The 17,675-nt window shown below is 27.5% G+C and overlaps 5 protein-coding genes across 9 annotated transcripts; 2 read left to right on the forward strand and 3 right to left on the reverse strand.

The window, feature by feature from the left end:
- Positions 1-7,883, reverse strand: LOC124422306 (AP-3 complex subunit delta-1). Of its 2 annotated transcripts, none has more exons than XM_046958589.1 (14): positions 7,074-7,883; positions 6,766-6,861; positions 6,511-6,639; positions 5,961-6,371; positions 5,725-5,798; positions 4,766-5,209; positions 4,414-4,641; positions 4,175-4,337; positions 3,821-4,003; positions 3,273-3,696; positions 2,838-3,106; positions 2,056-2,625; positions 1,452-1,877; positions 1-1,360 (listed from the first exon to the last, which is right to left on the reverse strand). In XM_046958589.1, the coding sequence occupies exons 1-14, from the start codon at positions 7,167-7,169 to the stop codon at positions 1,268-1,270; spliced, it is 3,606 nt and encodes a 1,201-aa protein (XP_046814545.1). In that variant the 5' UTR covers positions 7,170-7,883; the 3' UTR covers positions 1-1,267. The 2 variants fall into 2 exon arrangements, with proteins under 2 accessions (XP_046814545.1, XP_046814544.1); XM_046958588.1 differs by lacking the exon at positions 5,725-5,798 and adding an exon at positions 5,430-5,503 and having other exon boundaries at positions 7,074-7,879.
- A 457-nt stretch (positions 7,884-8,340) lies between these two features.
- On the forward strand, positions 8,341-12,984 carry LOC124421849 (zinc finger protein 708-like). 3 transcript variants are annotated; one of them, XM_046957506.1, is made up of 4 exons: positions 8,341-8,463; positions 8,745-9,108; positions 9,621-9,967; positions 10,047-12,983. In XM_046957506.1, exons 3-4 carry the CDS (start codon positions 9,662-9,664, stop codon positions 12,021-12,023), a joined length of 2,283 nt encoding a protein of 760 aa, XP_046813462.1. In that variant the 5' UTR covers positions 8,341-8,463; positions 8,745-9,108; positions 9,621-9,661; the 3' UTR covers positions 12,024-12,983. The 3 variants fall into 3 exon arrangements, with proteins under 3 accessions (XP_046813462.1, XP_046813464.1, XP_046813465.1); XM_046957508.1 differs by lacking the exon at positions 8,341-8,463 and adding an exon at positions 8,646-8,673; XM_046957509.1 differs by lacking the exons at positions 8,341-8,463; positions 9,621-9,967 and having other exon boundaries at positions 8,688-9,108; positions 10,047-12,984.
- A 599-nt stretch (positions 12,985-13,583) lies between these two features.
- LOC124422158 lies at positions 13,584-15,199 on the reverse strand. 2 transcript variants are annotated; one of them, XM_046958220.1, is made up of 5 exons: positions 15,067-15,199; positions 14,525-14,690; positions 14,240-14,431; positions 13,943-14,133; positions 13,584-13,821 (listed from the first exon to the last, which is right to left on the reverse strand). In XM_046958220.1, exons 2-5 carry the CDS (start codon positions 14,657-14,659, stop codon positions 13,650-13,652), a joined length of 690 nt encoding a protein of 229 aa, XP_046814176.1. In that variant the 5' UTR covers positions 14,660-14,690; positions 15,067-15,199; the 3' UTR covers positions 13,584-13,649. The 2 variants fall into 2 exon arrangements, with proteins under 2 accessions (XP_046814176.1, XP_046814175.1); XM_046958219.1 differs by having other exon boundaries at positions 14,812-15,068.
- Positions 15,200-15,542: 343 nt separating this feature from the next.
- LOC124422161 (BLOC-1-related complex subunit 7) lies at positions 15,543-16,053 on the forward strand. The gene is made up of 2 exons (XM_046958223.1): positions 15,543-15,695; positions 15,791-16,053. The coding sequence occupies exons 1-2, from the start codon at positions 15,558-15,560 to the stop codon at positions 15,968-15,970; spliced, it is 318 nt and encodes a 105-aa protein (XP_046814179.1). The 5' UTR covers positions 15,543-15,557; the 3' UTR covers positions 15,971-16,053.
- Positions 16,054-16,162: 109 nt separating this feature from the next.
- On the reverse strand, positions 16,163-17,608 carry LOC124422157 (ubiquitin thioesterase otubain-like). Its single transcript, XM_046958218.1, has 5 exons — positions 17,448-17,608; positions 17,327-17,379; positions 16,859-17,158; positions 16,557-16,757; positions 16,163-16,473 (listed from the first exon to the last, which is right to left on the reverse strand). Exons 1-5 carry the CDS (start codon positions 17,488-17,490, stop codon positions 16,276-16,278), a joined length of 795 nt encoding a protein of 264 aa, XP_046814174.1. The 5' UTR covers positions 17,491-17,608; the 3' UTR covers positions 16,163-16,275.
- Between the last annotated feature and the right edge of the window lie 67 nt (positions 17,609-17,675).

The following is a 17,675-nucleotide window of genomic DNA, read 5'->3' on the forward strand; positions in this document are numbered from 1 at the left end:
TATTAGATAATTGCACGTGTAATTAGTTCTTGAGAGGGGGGACGTTACAAACATAATTATATTTAAATTTTCTTGTTTCTCGATATTGTTCTAATGATTTAGTTACTTTTTTTACAACGTCCACAATGAGACGTGATTTCATTTAAAATGAAATCACGAAGAAAATAAAGTCACAATTATTATAAGCAGACGATACGTAAATGCAATGATAAAACGCGAGTGCAGTCATAATTTTATTCAGGAAGGCTCCCCATCTTTCTTTGGATGAAATACTAAGATGTTATTAAATCTTTTGTATCATGCATTCTGATTCTATGTTAAATGATGATTAATATGAAACATTTCGTTATTATATTAAATCAAATTTAGAGAGATTTCCGACCAATAAAATAATTTTTGTAAGCATAGATTACAGGCACAAAGCTATTTACATTGTTTTTTTCTTTTCACTTACATTTTAATATAAATTGTTTAAGATGTGATTTAGATGTATATGAAAATATTAATATTATAATATTATTATAAACGTAATATCGCATGCAGAAATGGTATAGTTATCGCCACTAAATAATATTATTATATTTATACACATTCTCATAAATGAGATGTAACATGACAATATAGACGATAGAGATGATATCTTATAGTTTTTACAAGATACCAAATTGTTTCTTTCCATTTTTTTTTTTCCTTTTTTAATCTTTTTTCTCTTCTTCGAATTTTTAAAATAAATTTACTCTATAAAACGAGGCAGCAGCACAAAAAGTAGGCGACTCCGAAATAATATAAATTTATTTCAATTATTCCCTACTTTTTGTATCGATGTCTTTTTAATTTGTGAATAAATGTTTCTCTCTCTTTTTTTTTTTTCTTTTTCTTTTCTTTCTTTTTTCTTTTTTTTTTTTTTTTGTTTTTCTTTTTTTGTTTGTTTGTTTGTTTAGAATCCTGATAACCCACATATACATGTATATTGTATGTATTTATCCATGTATATATGTATACATATGTATAACTCTTATATATGTATGTATATTTAACAAATTTTATGATCTAAATTATACAGTGCTTAGATAAGAACTCCATCTAAAAATATGTAATGATTAATGAATTAGCAGGCGAGTTTCCTATAATCATTATCTCATACATAACAGATTCTGGAAAATATTTCTTCGCTGAATGTAAAGGTTTGTTGAATATGACTGTAATGAATGATAGGAATCATTAGATTTTTTTTTTTTTTTTTTTTAAAACATAGGTACACTTTCTTTTATGTCAGAAGCCTTGATATCTCTTCCGCAATTCCTGACAGGAGAGAGTTATTGTCACCTTTACCTTCGATCAACAAATTACCTGTCGATTTCTAAAACATATAAATAAATATTAAGCGCAAAAAATCAGAACGAAATAATCATCAATATAACTCTATCGTTATATTATATTTTTATACTTACATTATATTTTAATAAAAGGCACACATGATGTCCTTTCAACGAATGACCATACAAAGATGCGGTATTATTTATTTGTTCCACGAGTGTGAGATTGCATTTGCAACAGACAGTATTTAAAACTGCATTAAATTCCTGAGACGGGACGATTTCTTTTTTTATTCTAGATACTAGTTGACCACTTTTAAGCAACTCCGTTAATATATCTTTATGAGACAAATGTCCAACCATAAATTTACTACACGATAAATTTATAGTAAAGTCGAGTTTTTCTTGGATTGTTCCTTCCATATTTTCAAGCATATACGTCAATGTCCCTCTCAATTTTTGAGCGAACGTTACATCGGATATTAATATGGTAAATTGAGTTTCTTTACTGGATTGTGGAGGTAGTTGGAATGGCAATTTCATTCCATATTCATCGCCATTCTAGAAGAGTAAAAAGACAAAAAAAAAAAACAAAAAAAAAAAAAAAAAAACAAAAAAAAAAACAAAAAAAAAGAAATCAAATTTCGATTAAACAAAATGCTACAAGTGATCTGTTGTCATAAGAATAAAAGAAAACAAAAATAAAATAAAATAAAATAAAACGAAATAAAATACTCACATTTTTCATTAATTTCAATGTTGACGTATCCGTAATATCGAACCTTATTTCTTTTACGAGCTTTTGACCTATATTAGTAATGAGTATTGATACAATTATTTTACTAGTGTCATCTGCAATTTGCTTTAATTCATACATCATAGAAATAGTTTTATTCTTAGATAATTCATCATACGCGATCAATGGTTGAATAGAATTCAAACTATTTTCAGTAATAACTAAGTCATTCCTTAACTCTGGCAATATTTCTTTGGAGGGCGTAGATATACCAGCTGTTTCTTCATAATCCGACGACTTCTTCTCTTTCTTACTTTTTGATTTTTTTGATTTTTTATGTTTGGTATCGACTTCCTTCACTTTTTTATGTTTCTCCTGACTCTTAGATTTTTTTCTCTTACTATCTTTTCGTATATCTACATTTTTTTTACTATTCACTTCTGCGTAATCTTGAATAGAGGAAGAACCTGCTTCTTCAGTATTATCTTCTAACCACATATCAGTCATACTTATTTGATTATCAGCCTGTTTTTCTTGAACACATTTACTCTTTCTTTTTGTTTTTCTATGACCCTATCAATATAAATAAGATATATATTTTCCCTCCTACACACATCGTATGTAATATATATATATATATATATATATATATATATTAGGTTGGAAACTATGAAACGGGCGTTTTTGTTTTGTTTGTTTTTTTCATTCAACGCCCGTTTCATAGTTTCCAACCTAATATATATCTACATTATATATAAAAAAAGAAGAAAAAAAGTAATAATTACCTTATCTTTTTTTATTGTCTTTACCTCTGTAACTTTCTGATTTGGACTATTCTCTACTACTCTGTGTTCCAAAACCGGTAATCTTTCGTCCTCCCGCAAAGGCATGTCTAAATCAATATTTAAAGCTCGATGTGGATCATTTGCATCGATCATATCATAATCATCGCTATCACTTATTTCTGCCCCTGGTGGAAGTTCACCAATACCTGTATTTATAACTTGTGTAGGATAATCTTCTTCCCTTTCATCTTCTGATGCCGATTGTTTATCTAACAAAAAATTAAAAAGAAAAAAAAAATTATGATAATAATAAAATGCAAAAAAATAATAATACAATGTATCTTAATCGAGATTTACAATAATACAGTTGCATAACATTAATGTATAAATAGAAAAAATATATATATACATATATATATATATATATATATTTACTTTTTTTCGATTTCTTTTTCTTGCCATGTTTTTTATGTCTCTTGTAATTATTATCCACACTCATATTGTGATATTTACTAGAATTAGAATAATTCGATATTTTTAGAGACACTGGTATGTCTAATTCAGCAACTGGAATGTTCTCAAAGTCTTCATAAAAATTTGTTGAATTATGATATGATGTGGAATTCTTAAATGATCCTTTCAAATAATGAGGATTATTTTGTTGTTCCAATTTTCTAGCCTCTCTTCTCTTTTGAAGTTCTTCTACCGTAGGTTCGTTAGTTTCTCGTTTCATGAAAGAATTATTAGACTTCTCTGATTTCACAAAGATTTCGTTCATGTCCATATCCTCGGAATCAGAGCTTTCCGAGGGTGGATCATTGATCCACGAATCTAGATCTAAATCATCAGGTATAGGTACCTAAATATATATATATATATATATATTAAAAAATTAATTATTTTAAAGAGATATTTGTAACCTTTTTTTTTCTTTTTTTTTTTTTCTTTTTTTTAAACAAAAATAAATAATATATTATTTTTACCTTTCTTTGAGCTTTAGGAGCAACAGGATTAAGTTCACCTTCAAAGGCTTCCATTAATTCTTCAGCCAAGCCAGGATTTTCTTTCAAGCATTCAAATATAACCAATGCAGAACTAGATCTCTCTTGAACTTCTAAGTCACCACTGCACACAAATGCCGCTATTTTATCTTTCAATGCAAAAATCTGTAAAATAAAAAAGACTATAAATATATCGATAATATTATTGTTTATATCTAGATATAATTCAATAGTATAAAATGATTTAATATATATGTATATATGTATACATAAAAAAAGAAAAAGAAAATAATAGAATAATAATACTTGATATAAATGAATCGCGGTATAACTTACTTGTTCCATCGTTTCATTGTCACCTTCTTTCTCTGCTTTATATAATATTGCTGCAGCAAGTTTTAAAATATTATGCACATAAACTGCTTGAATATGTCCTGGCAAACTGGATGCTTGCGATCGCAACATTGATTGTAATGTTGCCAAAGGATCTTCTAGTTCACTATTAATATTAGAAATTTTCATTTAAATTATTATCATTTAATGAAAATAATTATGGTATATATTTAATTTATTACCTAGAAAATTCTCCACATATCCAAGCAGCTGCATATAAAACTTCAGACATAGTAGCTCGTGGTTGACCAGTTAAAAGATATGAATTTTCAAGCAGTAAGGCACATTGGTGAACTGCATATTTACGTATAGCTTGTACCCGGATTGCTACATCAAGTAATTGAGTGGCTACTAATGGTCCATGCTTGGTGCCTTCCATTCGTGTGAGTTCCACCAATACAGATATGTACCTATAATTCAAAGTTTATATATATATATATATCTTATTAATTATTGAACATTAAAACTTATATTTGTATATTGTAACATTATATGTATATATTTAGTTTTATTATTATCATAAAATTAATTTACCATTCAAAATATGTTATAAATTGGTAATTATTTTGAGAACAAATTTGTATGATCTTTGAAAGTAATTCATCTCTGTATGTAGTGCCTTCAGCTTTGTCCATATGCACCATTAATTTTTTAACTATTTCCATTAAATTCTTTTTTGATACCATTCCATATAATAAATCCAAGGCACGCAATCTTATACTTTCATCTTTGTCATCGAGACATTGCATAATAAGATCTTTATGAGCTTGTACACTTTTAGGATGTGTCCTTAATATTTTTGACATTGCTAACAAGCCCAAGTACTTTAAATTTTGATCCGAATCCTCTATTAATATTCTTAATTTCTGCACACACAGTTGTATTGAATCTGAATGATTTGGCATACCAGATGATATAGAAATTAATACAGCTATTACAGTGTTGATGCACTCATACAGCAAAGACATAGCAGATGTACTAAAAATAATAATAAAGATAATTTTATTAATGATATTGATAACTTATTAATAATTTATTTTAATAATCCTTCTTATAATACCAGCTATAAAGTAACTGAGACAAACATGTACACATTTATATAACACATAGAACTATTTTACTTGCTATGATAAAATCTATAATTGTTGAGATATATGTGGGGGGGAAGGGGAAATATCAATATAAACACGTTAAATACCTGTGTATCAAATTGGTAAGGGGTTCTATTAGCTTTTTGCCAAGCCTAGGTTCTAGAGGTGTCAATGCGCCGAACTGTAAATATAATTTTAAGTTGCAGTCTAAATGATATGTAATGACAAACAATATATATGTATGTATATATATAACATTCTATAAATCATTTATAGACAACACAGAGTAAAATGAATAATGAAAATACTTGTATACTTCTACCATATTTTTACTACTACTATTTGATCTAAATTATCAATGCTTTTTTTTTTTTATATCAAAGTAATCAACTAGTAAAAAACCTTGAAATCAGGTCAATTAGTGGTTGAGTAAGTCGCCGACCCATTTTCGGCTCAATCAGTGTTATAGTGGAGAACTGAGCATGTGAAATAAGATCAACATTACTAGGCTCGAATTTAAAAATGGTATATGTATATATGCATTCATTGATTGATAACAGCTCTTATGTTTTTGTATCAATACTTAATCTTTCTGTGTTTAATTGATCGATCGATGTAATATTACAAAATAGACTTACCAATTTGATGATTTTTATGAGCATCCAATTGTTAGTCGATGTTGTCATTAATTTGAAAAAAACAGGTGCCAAACTTAAATAATTTTTTGGATTCTTTCTTGCCAACTCACAAACTACATTGACAGCTGCAGACTGTACGCCACTGTCTGGATCTTCAAGTTTTTCTTTCAATCTAGGAAAAGCAGGCCTTAATGCTTCTGGAAATCGCAAGAACACCTTGTACATCATTAAAACTGCTTTCTTGCGTAAATATGGCTTTGTAGATGTTAACAAAGTCATTATGTCATTAACTAAATCACGTGCCAGATCTGGACTTATAAAGCAAGATAAACCACTAAGAGCCAATCCAGCATCATATTGATTTTGACTATTTAAATCTTTGCGTATCATGTTTGTGGTCAACATCAAAAGCTGTAAATTAGAAATTATTCTTAAATCTATAAATTAAAAGTTTATAAAGTAAAAATTTAGAAATTATTCTTATGCGATCTTAAAACGAATCATATATTCCAAAATATTTATATGTCAAGCGATTAAATAAAAATCATACCTCTGTATCTGCATGGAAGCTTTGACTACCAGCTAAATATCCTATACGTTTATAAGTGAATTTGGCAGATGACATGACCTCAATTATATTAAATCCGGCCCAACTAATGTCATATCCTAACATTTGCAACTATAGAAATGTAAATAGTATTAGTAAGATGTACTATAGATTTAAATGGAAAATAACATAATTATCTTGTTAAAGATAAAATGATAGTTAAAATTAGCATATAAAACCTCCCTCCCCCACACTTACATATGTTAACTTAGCAACTGCATTTGCCTTTACTGCAATATTATCCTGGCGCAATTCTTGTTTGATTTCTTCTATACATTGTGCAATATATTTTGCCTATCACAATAATATAAGATTATAAATTCAAATAAAACTTATTTGAGATAAAAGTATATTCTACAAAGTTAGGTTAAGTTACGTGTTCCTTTTTTCTTGTTATAATAGAAAAAATAAAAAAAAAAAAAAATAAAAAAGAAAAGAAAGGAAAACGAAACAAAACAAAAGGGATAAGGATATTTTTAAAATGTAGAAAAAAAAAACAAATTTACCTCGTTCTCTTTGTTATTTCTAATGCCACGCACTAAATCCGTCAAATTTTTGTCGAACATTCGTTCGAAATTTCCTTTTACTTTACGAAGAGCCATAACTGTATTTAACCGATAGATACTAGAACTCTCTCAATCACTTGAAAGGTTTCTTTCTACCTTTGCCTAATTTTCCGAGTTAATCGGATAAATTGCATCGATTGCATTACCGTATGTTAAAAAGAGTCTTTTAAACTTCACACACTCATTCTTTCTCATTTACATCTTCATTTGACAGGTAGATAGATACGAGGACTACTAAAAGATCATACCGATCATATGTACCTAAGAGTTGTTAAGAAATAGATGACATACCCGGTGTGTTTATTCAAGAAGTCTGCAATTTCTATACTAGCGCATATATTGGATCTTTCACGTTTTTTTCTTTCTTGTCTCTTTTTTCTTCTTCTTCTTCTTCTTCTTCTTTTTTTTCCTTTATTTTTTTTTTCTTTCTTTTCTCTTCTTTTTTTTTTTTTTTTCGAACTAGATTCCAGTTAAACGCATGGACTTAACAATAAGCGTGCGCATGAATTTATGATTGATTTAATATCCGATCTCTCGGTGGCGATATTTAATAATCGAATGATAATTCAACTACAAATACTTTTCAAAAAGATAATACTGATTCAGGCAAATTGAAAGCAATAAATCAGTGATTTTTTATTGCACTGATAAAAGTGACTATTATTACGAATTAATATAGATAGATATAATAATTTTTGTCACTCGATTGAAAATTGACTTTCTCGATTTTTTTCTTCTTTTTCCTTTCTTTTTTTTTTCTTTTTCTGTTTTTCTTTCCCCCCCTTCTGATTGATCTATAATACGAGGATCGATAGATCGCTTTGAGTTTTCACGAAAAAATAAAATCATACACGGAATATACATATATATATATTTATTTATGAGAAGTATCAAAGAAATTTTTTTTTCATTCTCTCTCTCTCTCTCTCTCTCTCTCTTTTCCCTCTTTCTCTTTCTCTCTCGTTTCTTATCCAGAAAAAAATCTCGAGCCAACTTAAAAACCTATAAATTTGAATGCAAAGAAATATCACTTTTTAATTCGATATATCGAACTACGTTATTATTTAAAATCATCTTGAACGTAGATTGGTCGATAACTTTGAATCTCATTGGATACTTTTTCGGAGCTACCATTTAGATCACTAAATTTTTCGAGTTACGATTCGAGATAAATAATACCAACTAAAATATTCCTCGGTTATCAACGTAGTTATCTTGAAATTGATATATGTTTTAATTCTATAGATAATTAGATACAATAAATATTTTGTTATTCGGAAGAGTGTATCTAGTAAAAATAAATAAAATTATCTATTGATAATTGCGTGATGTATGTATGAGTAAACAATGAAAAAAATGAAATATATGATATATATATATATATGCATAACATATACATACACACATACACATATACATATATATATATATATATATGTATAATTTTCTTTTTTCTTTTAATAAAAAACACCGATTAAAAGATGTTCGAACGCCATTCGTGTATCCCTAGAGAATATACATCGATTCGGTTGAACGCAATGTATATGAGTGAAGTTTCATTCCGTTGTCCATACACGATAAGCCATATTTTATTCAGACCTTTCCTTTCAGATTGCTCTCAACTTAATTTGCTCGAATGTTTCGCGGCATATATGTAGATAGAAGCCATTAGACAAAGGATAAATAAGTATTCGAGTATATTGCCACGAGTAAAACGTAAGATAGAAGAAAGATTTTAGAATGAATCAAGACATTCTGTGTTTTAATATGCATTGAGAAAATACACGTATACTATGGATTAATATCAAAAGGGATCGCGAAAAAAAAAAAACAAAAGAGAAAGAGAGAGAGAGAGAGAGAAACAAAAAGTATTCGAATTTTCAAAGTGTTACTTTTCCTTTCGTCTGGGCATCACTGCCGAAGGCATTGGACTCAACGTCGTGGCATGTTCAAACGACGCATCACGGATCCAAAGGTTGAGAACCTTTCGTTTTTGCACATTAATTCTTTCAACTCTTTATCAAAAATGCTTTTCCTATATTAAAATACCGGCATATATTATTTTGCGTTTCTAATTTATATATATATATATATATGTATATATAATGTATGTGTATGTATATATATATATATTTATTTATGTATATTTTTGGTTATATGATTGTACGATTATAAAGTAATTGTATTTGTCCATTTTATCAAATGACACTAATTGTACAACTTTTATATATATACAATTATATATATATATATATATATACATATTTATAAAAAGGTCAAGTTTATAGTGATTATCTGATCTTATCGTTTGTGTATATTCTCCTTTCAATTAAAAATAATGTAATGATATTTAAAGTAATTAAAATTCCAATACAAGCTTTATTTTATATAATGTATATTGTATTGAATAGTTTTGTTAATTCAAGAAAATTATTTATTTGTGATATAATGGCAATAAGGTGTTAGCATGTTTTATGATATTTACAGACAATTTTGGATTAATCAGTATTCAAAATATCTGCAAGACAATGAATTCGGGTTATTTCAATTTGCCTCTTAATATGGACAGAGTATGTAGAATCTGTCTAACAGAAAGTAACAATTTATCACCTATTTTCTGTACCGATCAAGAGGTAGATGATTTCTCAGATCTTCCACAAAAAATTCAAGTATGTGGTTCAATTGATATTCACGAGCAAGATGGATTACCATCTTTAATCTGCGATGTTTGTGTTTATAAAGCAAGTGTTGCTCATGAGTTTAGACAACAATGTCAACATTCCAATGCTAGACTACGAATGTATTATAATAAACCTGAAAAATGCAATGTCATGGTAAACAAAATATATGATGTAATTTTTATTTATATTTTACATTTAATTTCAAAAAAAAAAATATTTTATATTTTTACAGGATTCGTGTACGCAAACAGATATTTCTTCATGCATTGAACTACCAAAAAAGACAACAAATGAGCAAGACAATTCTTTTATAAAAGAAGAAATGCAAATAGTATCAAATTCTCAAGACTTCAATAATACTAATAATACTTACACTTCAAATACACCTAGTCTTACTACTACCGAAATAGACATACAAGATGAAAAAATCTTCATGTGTTCTATCGGATTTGAAGGTCCCAAAGAGATCGGTAAAGAACAATGTTCTACTACGGAAAGCAATATTAATCAAAATTCATCCATTGAATCTGCTTCGCAAGTAGATACATGCGATATTTATGAAACAATGGATGTAGATGATAAACCTCAAGAGGAGCAGAATATTACTAAAGAATCAGAAAAAAATTCTAAAGAACAAGAAGAAGAACAATTTTCAAATGAACGTGTGTCCGATGATGCGGCAATTGAAAAGGATGTTGCACCTCCACAGAAACGTACGTCAACGAGGAAAACAAAATCAATGCCTAACAAATCTTACAGCGAAGATGAAGCAGATGATAATTATTATGATCCAAGTAGCGACAGTCAAGATTCAGAAGAATTGAAGTTCAAGTGTAAAATTTGTTTAAAGCGTTATGCAACACAGAAAGGCTTAAAAAAACATTCTCTTGTCCATGAGAAAAAGCACAAATGTAATATTTGTTTAAAATTGTTTTATAAACAAGAAAATATGGAAAAACATAAAAAGATACATGCATCTAAACCTCATGCTTGCCAATTATGTCATGCCTGTTTCTCTAAGTCTCAAAGTCTTGTACGGCATTTGAAGTCTCATACAGAGAAAGTAAATGATATGATTAAACAGATAAATACTGACGAACGAAAAGATGATGGAGATTCAAAAAAAGAACCAAAGTGTGAAGATGATACTGAGGATGAAAGTGGTACAGTAAACGAACCAGATGAATTTGAAAATGCTCCTGAATTATATAAATGTGAAATCTGTAATCAGTATTGTTCTTCCTTAAAAAATTTAAAAAGACATGCTCTTGTACATGGGGATAAAAAATATTCTTGCACAGTATGTAAAAAGTGGTTTTTCAGACCAGACACATTGAAAAAACATGCTGAAAAGCATGGCCATGGATTATTAGATAATTTAGTAGATGATAACAAATTATTTGATTCAGATGACGATGCTTTTCCAAATGATACAACAAATACTTTACCAGAGAATGAAACTGTTAAAAAAGAAGATAGTGAAGAAGATGGATCTGGTGAATACAAGTGCCAACATTGCGATAAAATTATGGCTACTAAGAAAGGCCTTAGGCGTCATGTGTCCATGCATAAGCCTAAAGCTGAACCAGTAACTTGTGAAATATGTAGAAAAGTTTGTGCTAGTCAAGCTCGCCTTGTTCTTCATCAAAGGACACATAAACCCAAGGAAAAAGTGCCACGAGAATATCTATGTCATATTTGTAGCAAGGTATACCCAAGTAATTCATCGCTTACATACCATATGAGAACTCATACAGGAGTGAAACCACATGTATGCAAAACATGTAATAGTGGATTTACAACAACTACTAGTTTGGCAAATCATATTCGTATTCATACAGGGGACAAACCTTTTGTATGTCATGTTTGTAGTGCAGCATTTGCTGTGAGTTCAGCATTTAGGAGACATTTGACACGACATACGGGTGAAGCAAATTATCTCTGCAAAACGTGTGGCAAAGCTTTTAAGCGTCTTAGTACTCTGAAAGAACATACTTATACACATTCTGGTGAAAAACCTTATGTTTGTAAAACATGTGGCGCTGCATATAGTCATAGTGGCAGTTTATTTGCACATCAAAAACGATGTCGTGTCCAATATGGTGAAATGGTTGTAGATGAACATCATCATGCTGTTGCACATCATATTCATGTAAATAATGTGCAATCTGCAGTGAGATCACTTACTGTGATAGGACAGATGTTCTAAAGAGTAAAATCGGTGCTCTGAAATACACTTATTTTACCTAAATATTTATGCGAGAATAAATTTGTGGCTCTATATATAAGTGTTCCCACAATGGGAATAACACTACTATTATTCTTTTCATGAAAAAATATTGTTTTATCGTGAATACTCTTTACTGTAAATATTTAGCCAACTCTTTTTTTTTCTTTTTTTTTTTTATAATAAAAACATTTGTTTAAATATTTGCATCATGTATTAAAGATGCTGGGACTAGTGCTTCGTTATAGAAAGTACATAATCTAATATGTTTGATCAATATTAATATTATACAAATTTATTTCTGTATATTTGTATAATATAAATTATACATATATTCTTAAAAAGAAATTGTCCATATAAACTTGACAAAGTCAAGTTAATCCATAAATTCACAAAGCACTAATTTGATCTATTGCAAGAAAAACAGCATGGCAGGGAACATTCTATCTATTTTCAACATAAATTAATAACATTATTTTAATTTCTGCAAATACACATGTTAGGGAAGAGACTGATATTATTATTCATCTATACTTTAAATGCCTAAAAACTTGTAAATATTTGAAATATTTAGAATTATCATTTTGTGTGTAATATGATTTTCATATAGAATATAAATATTCCTTTAATTCTAGCCCTCTATATCGGTTCAGTATTAAAAAAAAGTAAACAGATCTATATACAAAAATTTTAAATAATATTTTTAAACCTACGAAAAAGAAAACAAATTTAGTAAAGCAAAATGTTTTATACGATATACAGAAAAACCATAATCTTTGTTAAATATTATAATTTTCATTGAATGAACCTTATTTATAACAAAATAGAACTTTTAATTGCTTTTTATAAATACAATTTCATTAAAAATAATTCAGCAAAAAATAATGTTAAAAACTGAAATAGAAAGATGAGTTTTGGATTTTCTATACAAACAAAAAATTTTATAATGCATACGATGTTTCACAATTGTGCATTAGATACATAACACTCATAATTCAAAAATAATTCATTTCTTTGTAATTAATTGTAAAGTAAATATCTTCATTCGCAAATTTATAAAACTTATAATTAATAATTATATAATATATATATATATATGAAATATATATATATATATTTCAAATGAATTCTTTCTACTAATAATTAAAAAAAAATTGTGTAAATAAAATTGTGTAATGATGATGGCAAAATAGGCTGTTTGAAAAAAAAAAAAATACAAAGTATATTTAATTTCTCTTTATCTTTTATTAATATTCTAATTTGTTAATGATTTATAAGAGAGTAGAACATATTCATTTTAAAATATATAGTATTGTTTTTCTATAAAAAAATACTTTAAAAAAGATTAGACTTAACGAAATAAATTTATCTGTTAAAAAGACAGATACATATAATTGTGATTGTTAGGTTCAAAAGTATATACAATGTATATTATTTGAAAGAAAATATTTGATACTACAAATAAAAAAACAGATACACTTTTTTCACGAAAGTGTTGAAATATTATTTATTTATGTCTTTGAAAATATTCAATACGTGATATTATTTCATAAGAGTTTTATTTTAAGTTTAAAAAATTAGACATATATCATTAATATTTTATCAGATTCATTTTTTCATCTTCGAATTTTTGCTTCTTTTTAACAATCGGTAACGTCGCCAAACAGACGCTCTACTTCTATTTAAAACCTTTGCTAAATCAACAAACTTCCGTTTTTCATCGAGGAATGGATTGTGATCGATATGATTTAATATCATAATATCCTCTTCTTGTGTATATCTGTAGAGAAATATTTTTTTCTATATAATTTATTTTACATTAGCAAATCAATACTGGGTATATTGGTGATTTTGATATAAAAAAAAAAAAAAAAAAAAGGAAAGAAAAAAATATACATTACCTTCTATTTAAATGTGAGCTATATAAAATTTTAAATCTATGGTATACGCTATACAATGTGCGATTTGGTAAACTATTTGCTAAAAACTGTACAAATTTTTTTGTTTCTTTCTTCTTACAAGTATACTTCTTTCCATCACCATCTGTCAGACTTAAAAATGCTCTATATTTACGTTTACTCCAATTGTGTAACTGTTATATCGTAAAAATTGTATGATAAATTAATACAAATTCATACAAATTTTTGCATGCGATTTGTAATGATGTATTTGATTAACATTTTCATATCCTTTCTTACCTTACAAAATTTTTTCCAATTATGAACAATTTTGTCATCCTCATCTGGCGAAAATGAACCTTTTTTTAACGGTGCTAATGCCATAAACTGTTCCAATTCTTCACGTGAAGGTACATGAGTTCCTGAACGTATTTCGACCTTATGTTGCGGTGGAACTTCATGTATTAATTTTACTTTTAAATTACGTAATTGCTAAATAGAAACATTAATACGAACAAATTTAGGATATTAATGACACATTTTTATAAAATAAATCAATTGTGTAAAAAGAAAGAAATTTATTACATTTAAATCCTCCTGAGAAAATGCTTCCTTTTCTCTTATTTTACGTGCTAGTAATGTGATATCATTACAATTCTCTGCTTGATTACATTCATAATCTACAATTTCTACCTTTGTATTAATATTATCACTGGACATGTTTCCAAATTCTTCAATATCATGTGTTTGTCTGTAGAGTACAATTTAAAAAACAAAAAAAAAAAAACGATCATTATTTTCTGATAAAAACGTAGCATTACAAATTAATATTTTTATATGACTGTAATGATACGAAAATAATTGTCAAATACCTCGTTTTTCAAAGATATATATTTTAATTTTTGATTTTTAAATTAAAAGATTTCTAAACATAACCTAATAACAAATAATTAATTTTACACGATAACCAATGAACTTGAAAATGATCGTTTTATAAATAAATTTCACGAAATATTTCAATTTTCTAAAATTTTTTTTTCCTACATATTTACTATATTATAATAATATTAATATATTTATATCAACTTTTTTTTTTACAGCGTGACTAGAAAAATTCGATATCTTACTGAAGCGCATCTTTTTCACTACACTAGCATTCACTCTACTGATATACATGTGATCGTACATCAGTGCAATATAAAGTGCATCACATAACCATACATAACGCGATATTCACAATAAGTGTGTTTATCTTTTAACAATTTCAATTTAAATAGATAAAAACAAAAAAAAAAAAACAATACTCTATTCGCGAGTAATTTTTATAAATGTAATAGTACGCTATATACGATGTTTATCAAATGTAAAGAACAAGAATAATTTATAATATTCGTATATATTTATGTGTCATACATACAATAAAAATTATACTTATAATACATAAATTAAAAGATCAAAATTTTGTTCGAATATATTTATACTTTGGATAACTTTTACGAATTATGGAATAATATTGCCATAAGAAATTGTATAATTTCGTTTTATGTAAATAGAATTAACACAATTGAATATCATTGATATCAAAATTTATCCCAGAATTAATGAAAAACAATACGGAATGGCTTCAGCATCGAGTACAAGTGCACGCAGTTTATTTGTTGATTCAAAAATGCGATTAGCAGATAGAGTTCAAGTTAATGTCAATAATATTGCGTCGCTTGCAAGACAGATTCAAAGGGGTTCAAAAAGCAGTGAAGTAATGTTATCATTAATATTTTTTTTGAAAAATAAATTTTTCATAATTAAGAGATTATATTTAACATGATTCTTTGTTTTTTCTTTTCTTTTCAGATTCTAATGCATGCTGCAAAAAGTTTTGCGCAACAAGAACATGGATTAGAGATGGCAGAAACAAACTTGAAAAAACTTGCACTTATTGTAACCCATTTGGAATATCAAATGGAGTCAATAGATAGAAGTTCTGTGTTACTGGAAGAAGTTACCGAACAAGTTCGAGCAATGCAACGTTAAAAATTTGTCACATTGATAATTTTTAATTTAATAATACTGTAACATTTCTTTAATAATTTATTTTTTAACATTTTAATGTCAAAGTATTTATATGTTTATTTAAAATAATTTATAAACCGACACATTTATAATTCGCCATTGAATGTTAATAATTATTAAATTAATATAAAACAAATGAAATTATAAAAATACTTCACAGTAAAAATAGTTTCATATTTTTATTCTTTTAAATGGATTGAAAAAAATCATTAAACAAAGTATATTTCTTAAGAACAACTTAAAAGATGACTTTAGACTTAATTTTATCAAGGGTAAAGTATATCATAATGACCAGGACGATAAAGTAAGTGAACTGCTGGCGTAGCGCCTTCAGGAAAGTCATGTGCAGTTACTTCTGTTCCAGCACCACGATCCATGTAACGAACTCGAACACCAGTACCTAAAGCAGTGCTCATTGCTATAATATGAATATGGTCAGATTCTTTATACATTGGTTCTACTTCCTGTAACATAAATATTAGAGAAACAAAAGGATTAAATATCTTTCTGTATAATAAAATTAATGATAATTAACGATAATGTTAACCTGATGACAAAATTCTGTTATGGTTCGTTCTCCTTCTATAAAATGTTGATAAAAATCTCCCTCTCTTTGTAACTGACCAGATGTAATTAATCTAAGGTATACAACAACATAATCAGAATAACCTTGCTCATTGAAAAGCTTATGTAGTTCAATATAACTAGACTCTGTGTCTCCACCTACTTTGTCGATTACTTCCATAAACTATAATCAAAATAAAATATATTATTATTTTGTAAATAAACAGGTTAGAAATGAATTATCTCAGATACAATTCATTTTCTGATATTAAATATTAATTGTACCGTGTCATGGAAATCTTCAACAGTAAATTGGGGAAAACCTAATGCCACAAGATTCTCTTTGCTTTTTAAAGCAAGTTCTCTGAACTTATTGTATTCATTTTTATCCCCAATTAGTTTTTCAAGATAAGCATAACTAAAGGCTCTAAAAAAACAATTGCCATCAGGCCTTGTTCTTCTAATATAAGAATATTTTTGTCCCAAAGCTTTTGCTTTTGACAAATATACTTCATCTTCTGTATATTCCTGTTCTAAACTCTTCAATGGTTCTTTTTCACCGACTAAAGCTATAGATTCAGATATCTGAAATATAATAAAATTATAGCCAGAAATATGTATATTTATATCAAAATGTCATGAGATATAAAATATTAAACGATCAATTTTTACAATTTAATTTGTAAACTTTTCATTAATAACTCTTTAAACTTTTCATAGGATTTATTTTTATGCTTGAAGAAGAATATTAACCTCCTTTTCTATACGTCTTTGTTGTTGAAGAATTAACTCATCCTGGTTGACATCTGTAATAAAACACAAACATGATGTATTAATGATATAATTTTTTAAATAAAAAATAACATATAAATACCTGCGTTTTCTACTGGCTGATCTTTTAATGACTTATCTTCCATATCTCATGAGTTCTTCATAAATTTCAGAACAATTGTCAAATTATCAATCGTAAACAAAAGCCAAATGTCCATGTGGAAATTGAAATATTTTCCGTTGAGAATTTAGCGGCTTTAGATTGGTAGATTCGAATCGTGAAACGGAAATCTAGGTAATTTAACCATGAAAATGTGTGCTTAGTAGTATA

Source organism: Vespa crabro, chromosome 2, assembly GCF_910589235.1.
Source record: "Vespa crabro chromosome 2, iyVesCrab1.2, whole genome shotgun sequence".
In the NCBI taxonomy this organism is placed as follows: domain Eukaryota; kingdom Metazoa; phylum Arthropoda; class Insecta; order Hymenoptera; family Vespidae; genus Vespa; species Vespa crabro.

Excerpts from the sequence above, each read along its gene's own strand:
- LOC124421849 (XM_046957506.1), top strand. The coding sequence starts at position 9,662 with ATGAATTCGGGTTATTTCAATTTGCCTCTTAATATGGACAGAGTATGT. Across the intron at positions 9,968-10,046 it reads CTGAAAAATGCAATGTCATG|GATTCGTGTACGCAAACAGA; the intron begins GTAAACAAAATA and ends ATATTTTTACAG.
- LOC124422157 (XM_046958218.1), bottom strand. The coding sequence starts at position 17,490 with ATGGAAGATAAGTCATTAAAAGATCAGCCAGTAGAAAACGCAG. Across the intron at positions 16,758-16,858 it reads TTGAAGATTTCCATGACACG|TTTATGGAAGTAATCGACAA; the intron begins GTACAATTAATA and ends TTTTGATTATAG. Across the intron at positions 16,474-16,556 it reads TAACAGAATTTTGTCATCAG|GAAGTAGAACCAATGTATAA; the intron begins GTTAACATTATC and ends TTTATGTTACAG.
- LOC124422161 (XM_046958223.1), top strand. The coding sequence starts at position 15,558 with ATGGCTTCAGCATCGAGTACAAGTGCACGCAGTTTATTTGTTGATTCA. Across the intron at positions 15,696-15,790 it reads GGGGTTCAAAAAGCAGTGAA|ATTCTAATGCATGCTGCAAA; the intron begins GTAATGTTATCA and ends TTTTCTTTTCAG.
- LOC124422306 (XM_046958589.1), bottom strand. The coding sequence starts at position 7,169 with ATGGCTCTTCGTAAAGTAAAAGGAAATTTCGAACGAATGTTCGACAAA. Across the intron at positions 5,799-5,960 it reads TCATAAAAATCATCAAATTG|TTCTCCACTATAACACTGAT; the intron begins GTAAGTCTATTT and ends TCACATGCTCAG. Across the intron at positions 1,878-2,055 it reads CATTGAAATTAATGAAAAAT|AATGGCGATGAATATGGAAT; the intron begins GTGAGTATTTTA and ends TTACTCTTCTAG.
- LOC124422158 (XM_046958220.1), bottom strand. The coding sequence starts at position 14,659 with ATGTCCAGTGATAATATTAATACAAAGGTAGAAATTGTAGATTATGAA. Across the intron at positions 14,134-14,239 it reads ATTGGAAAAAATTTTGTAAG|TTACACAATTGGAGTAAACG; the intron begins GTAAGAAAGGAT and ends ACGATATAACAG. Across the intron at positions 13,822-13,942 it reads AGCTCACATTTAAATAGAAG|ATATACACAAGAAGAGGATA; the intron begins GTAATGTATATT and ends ATTTCTCTACAG.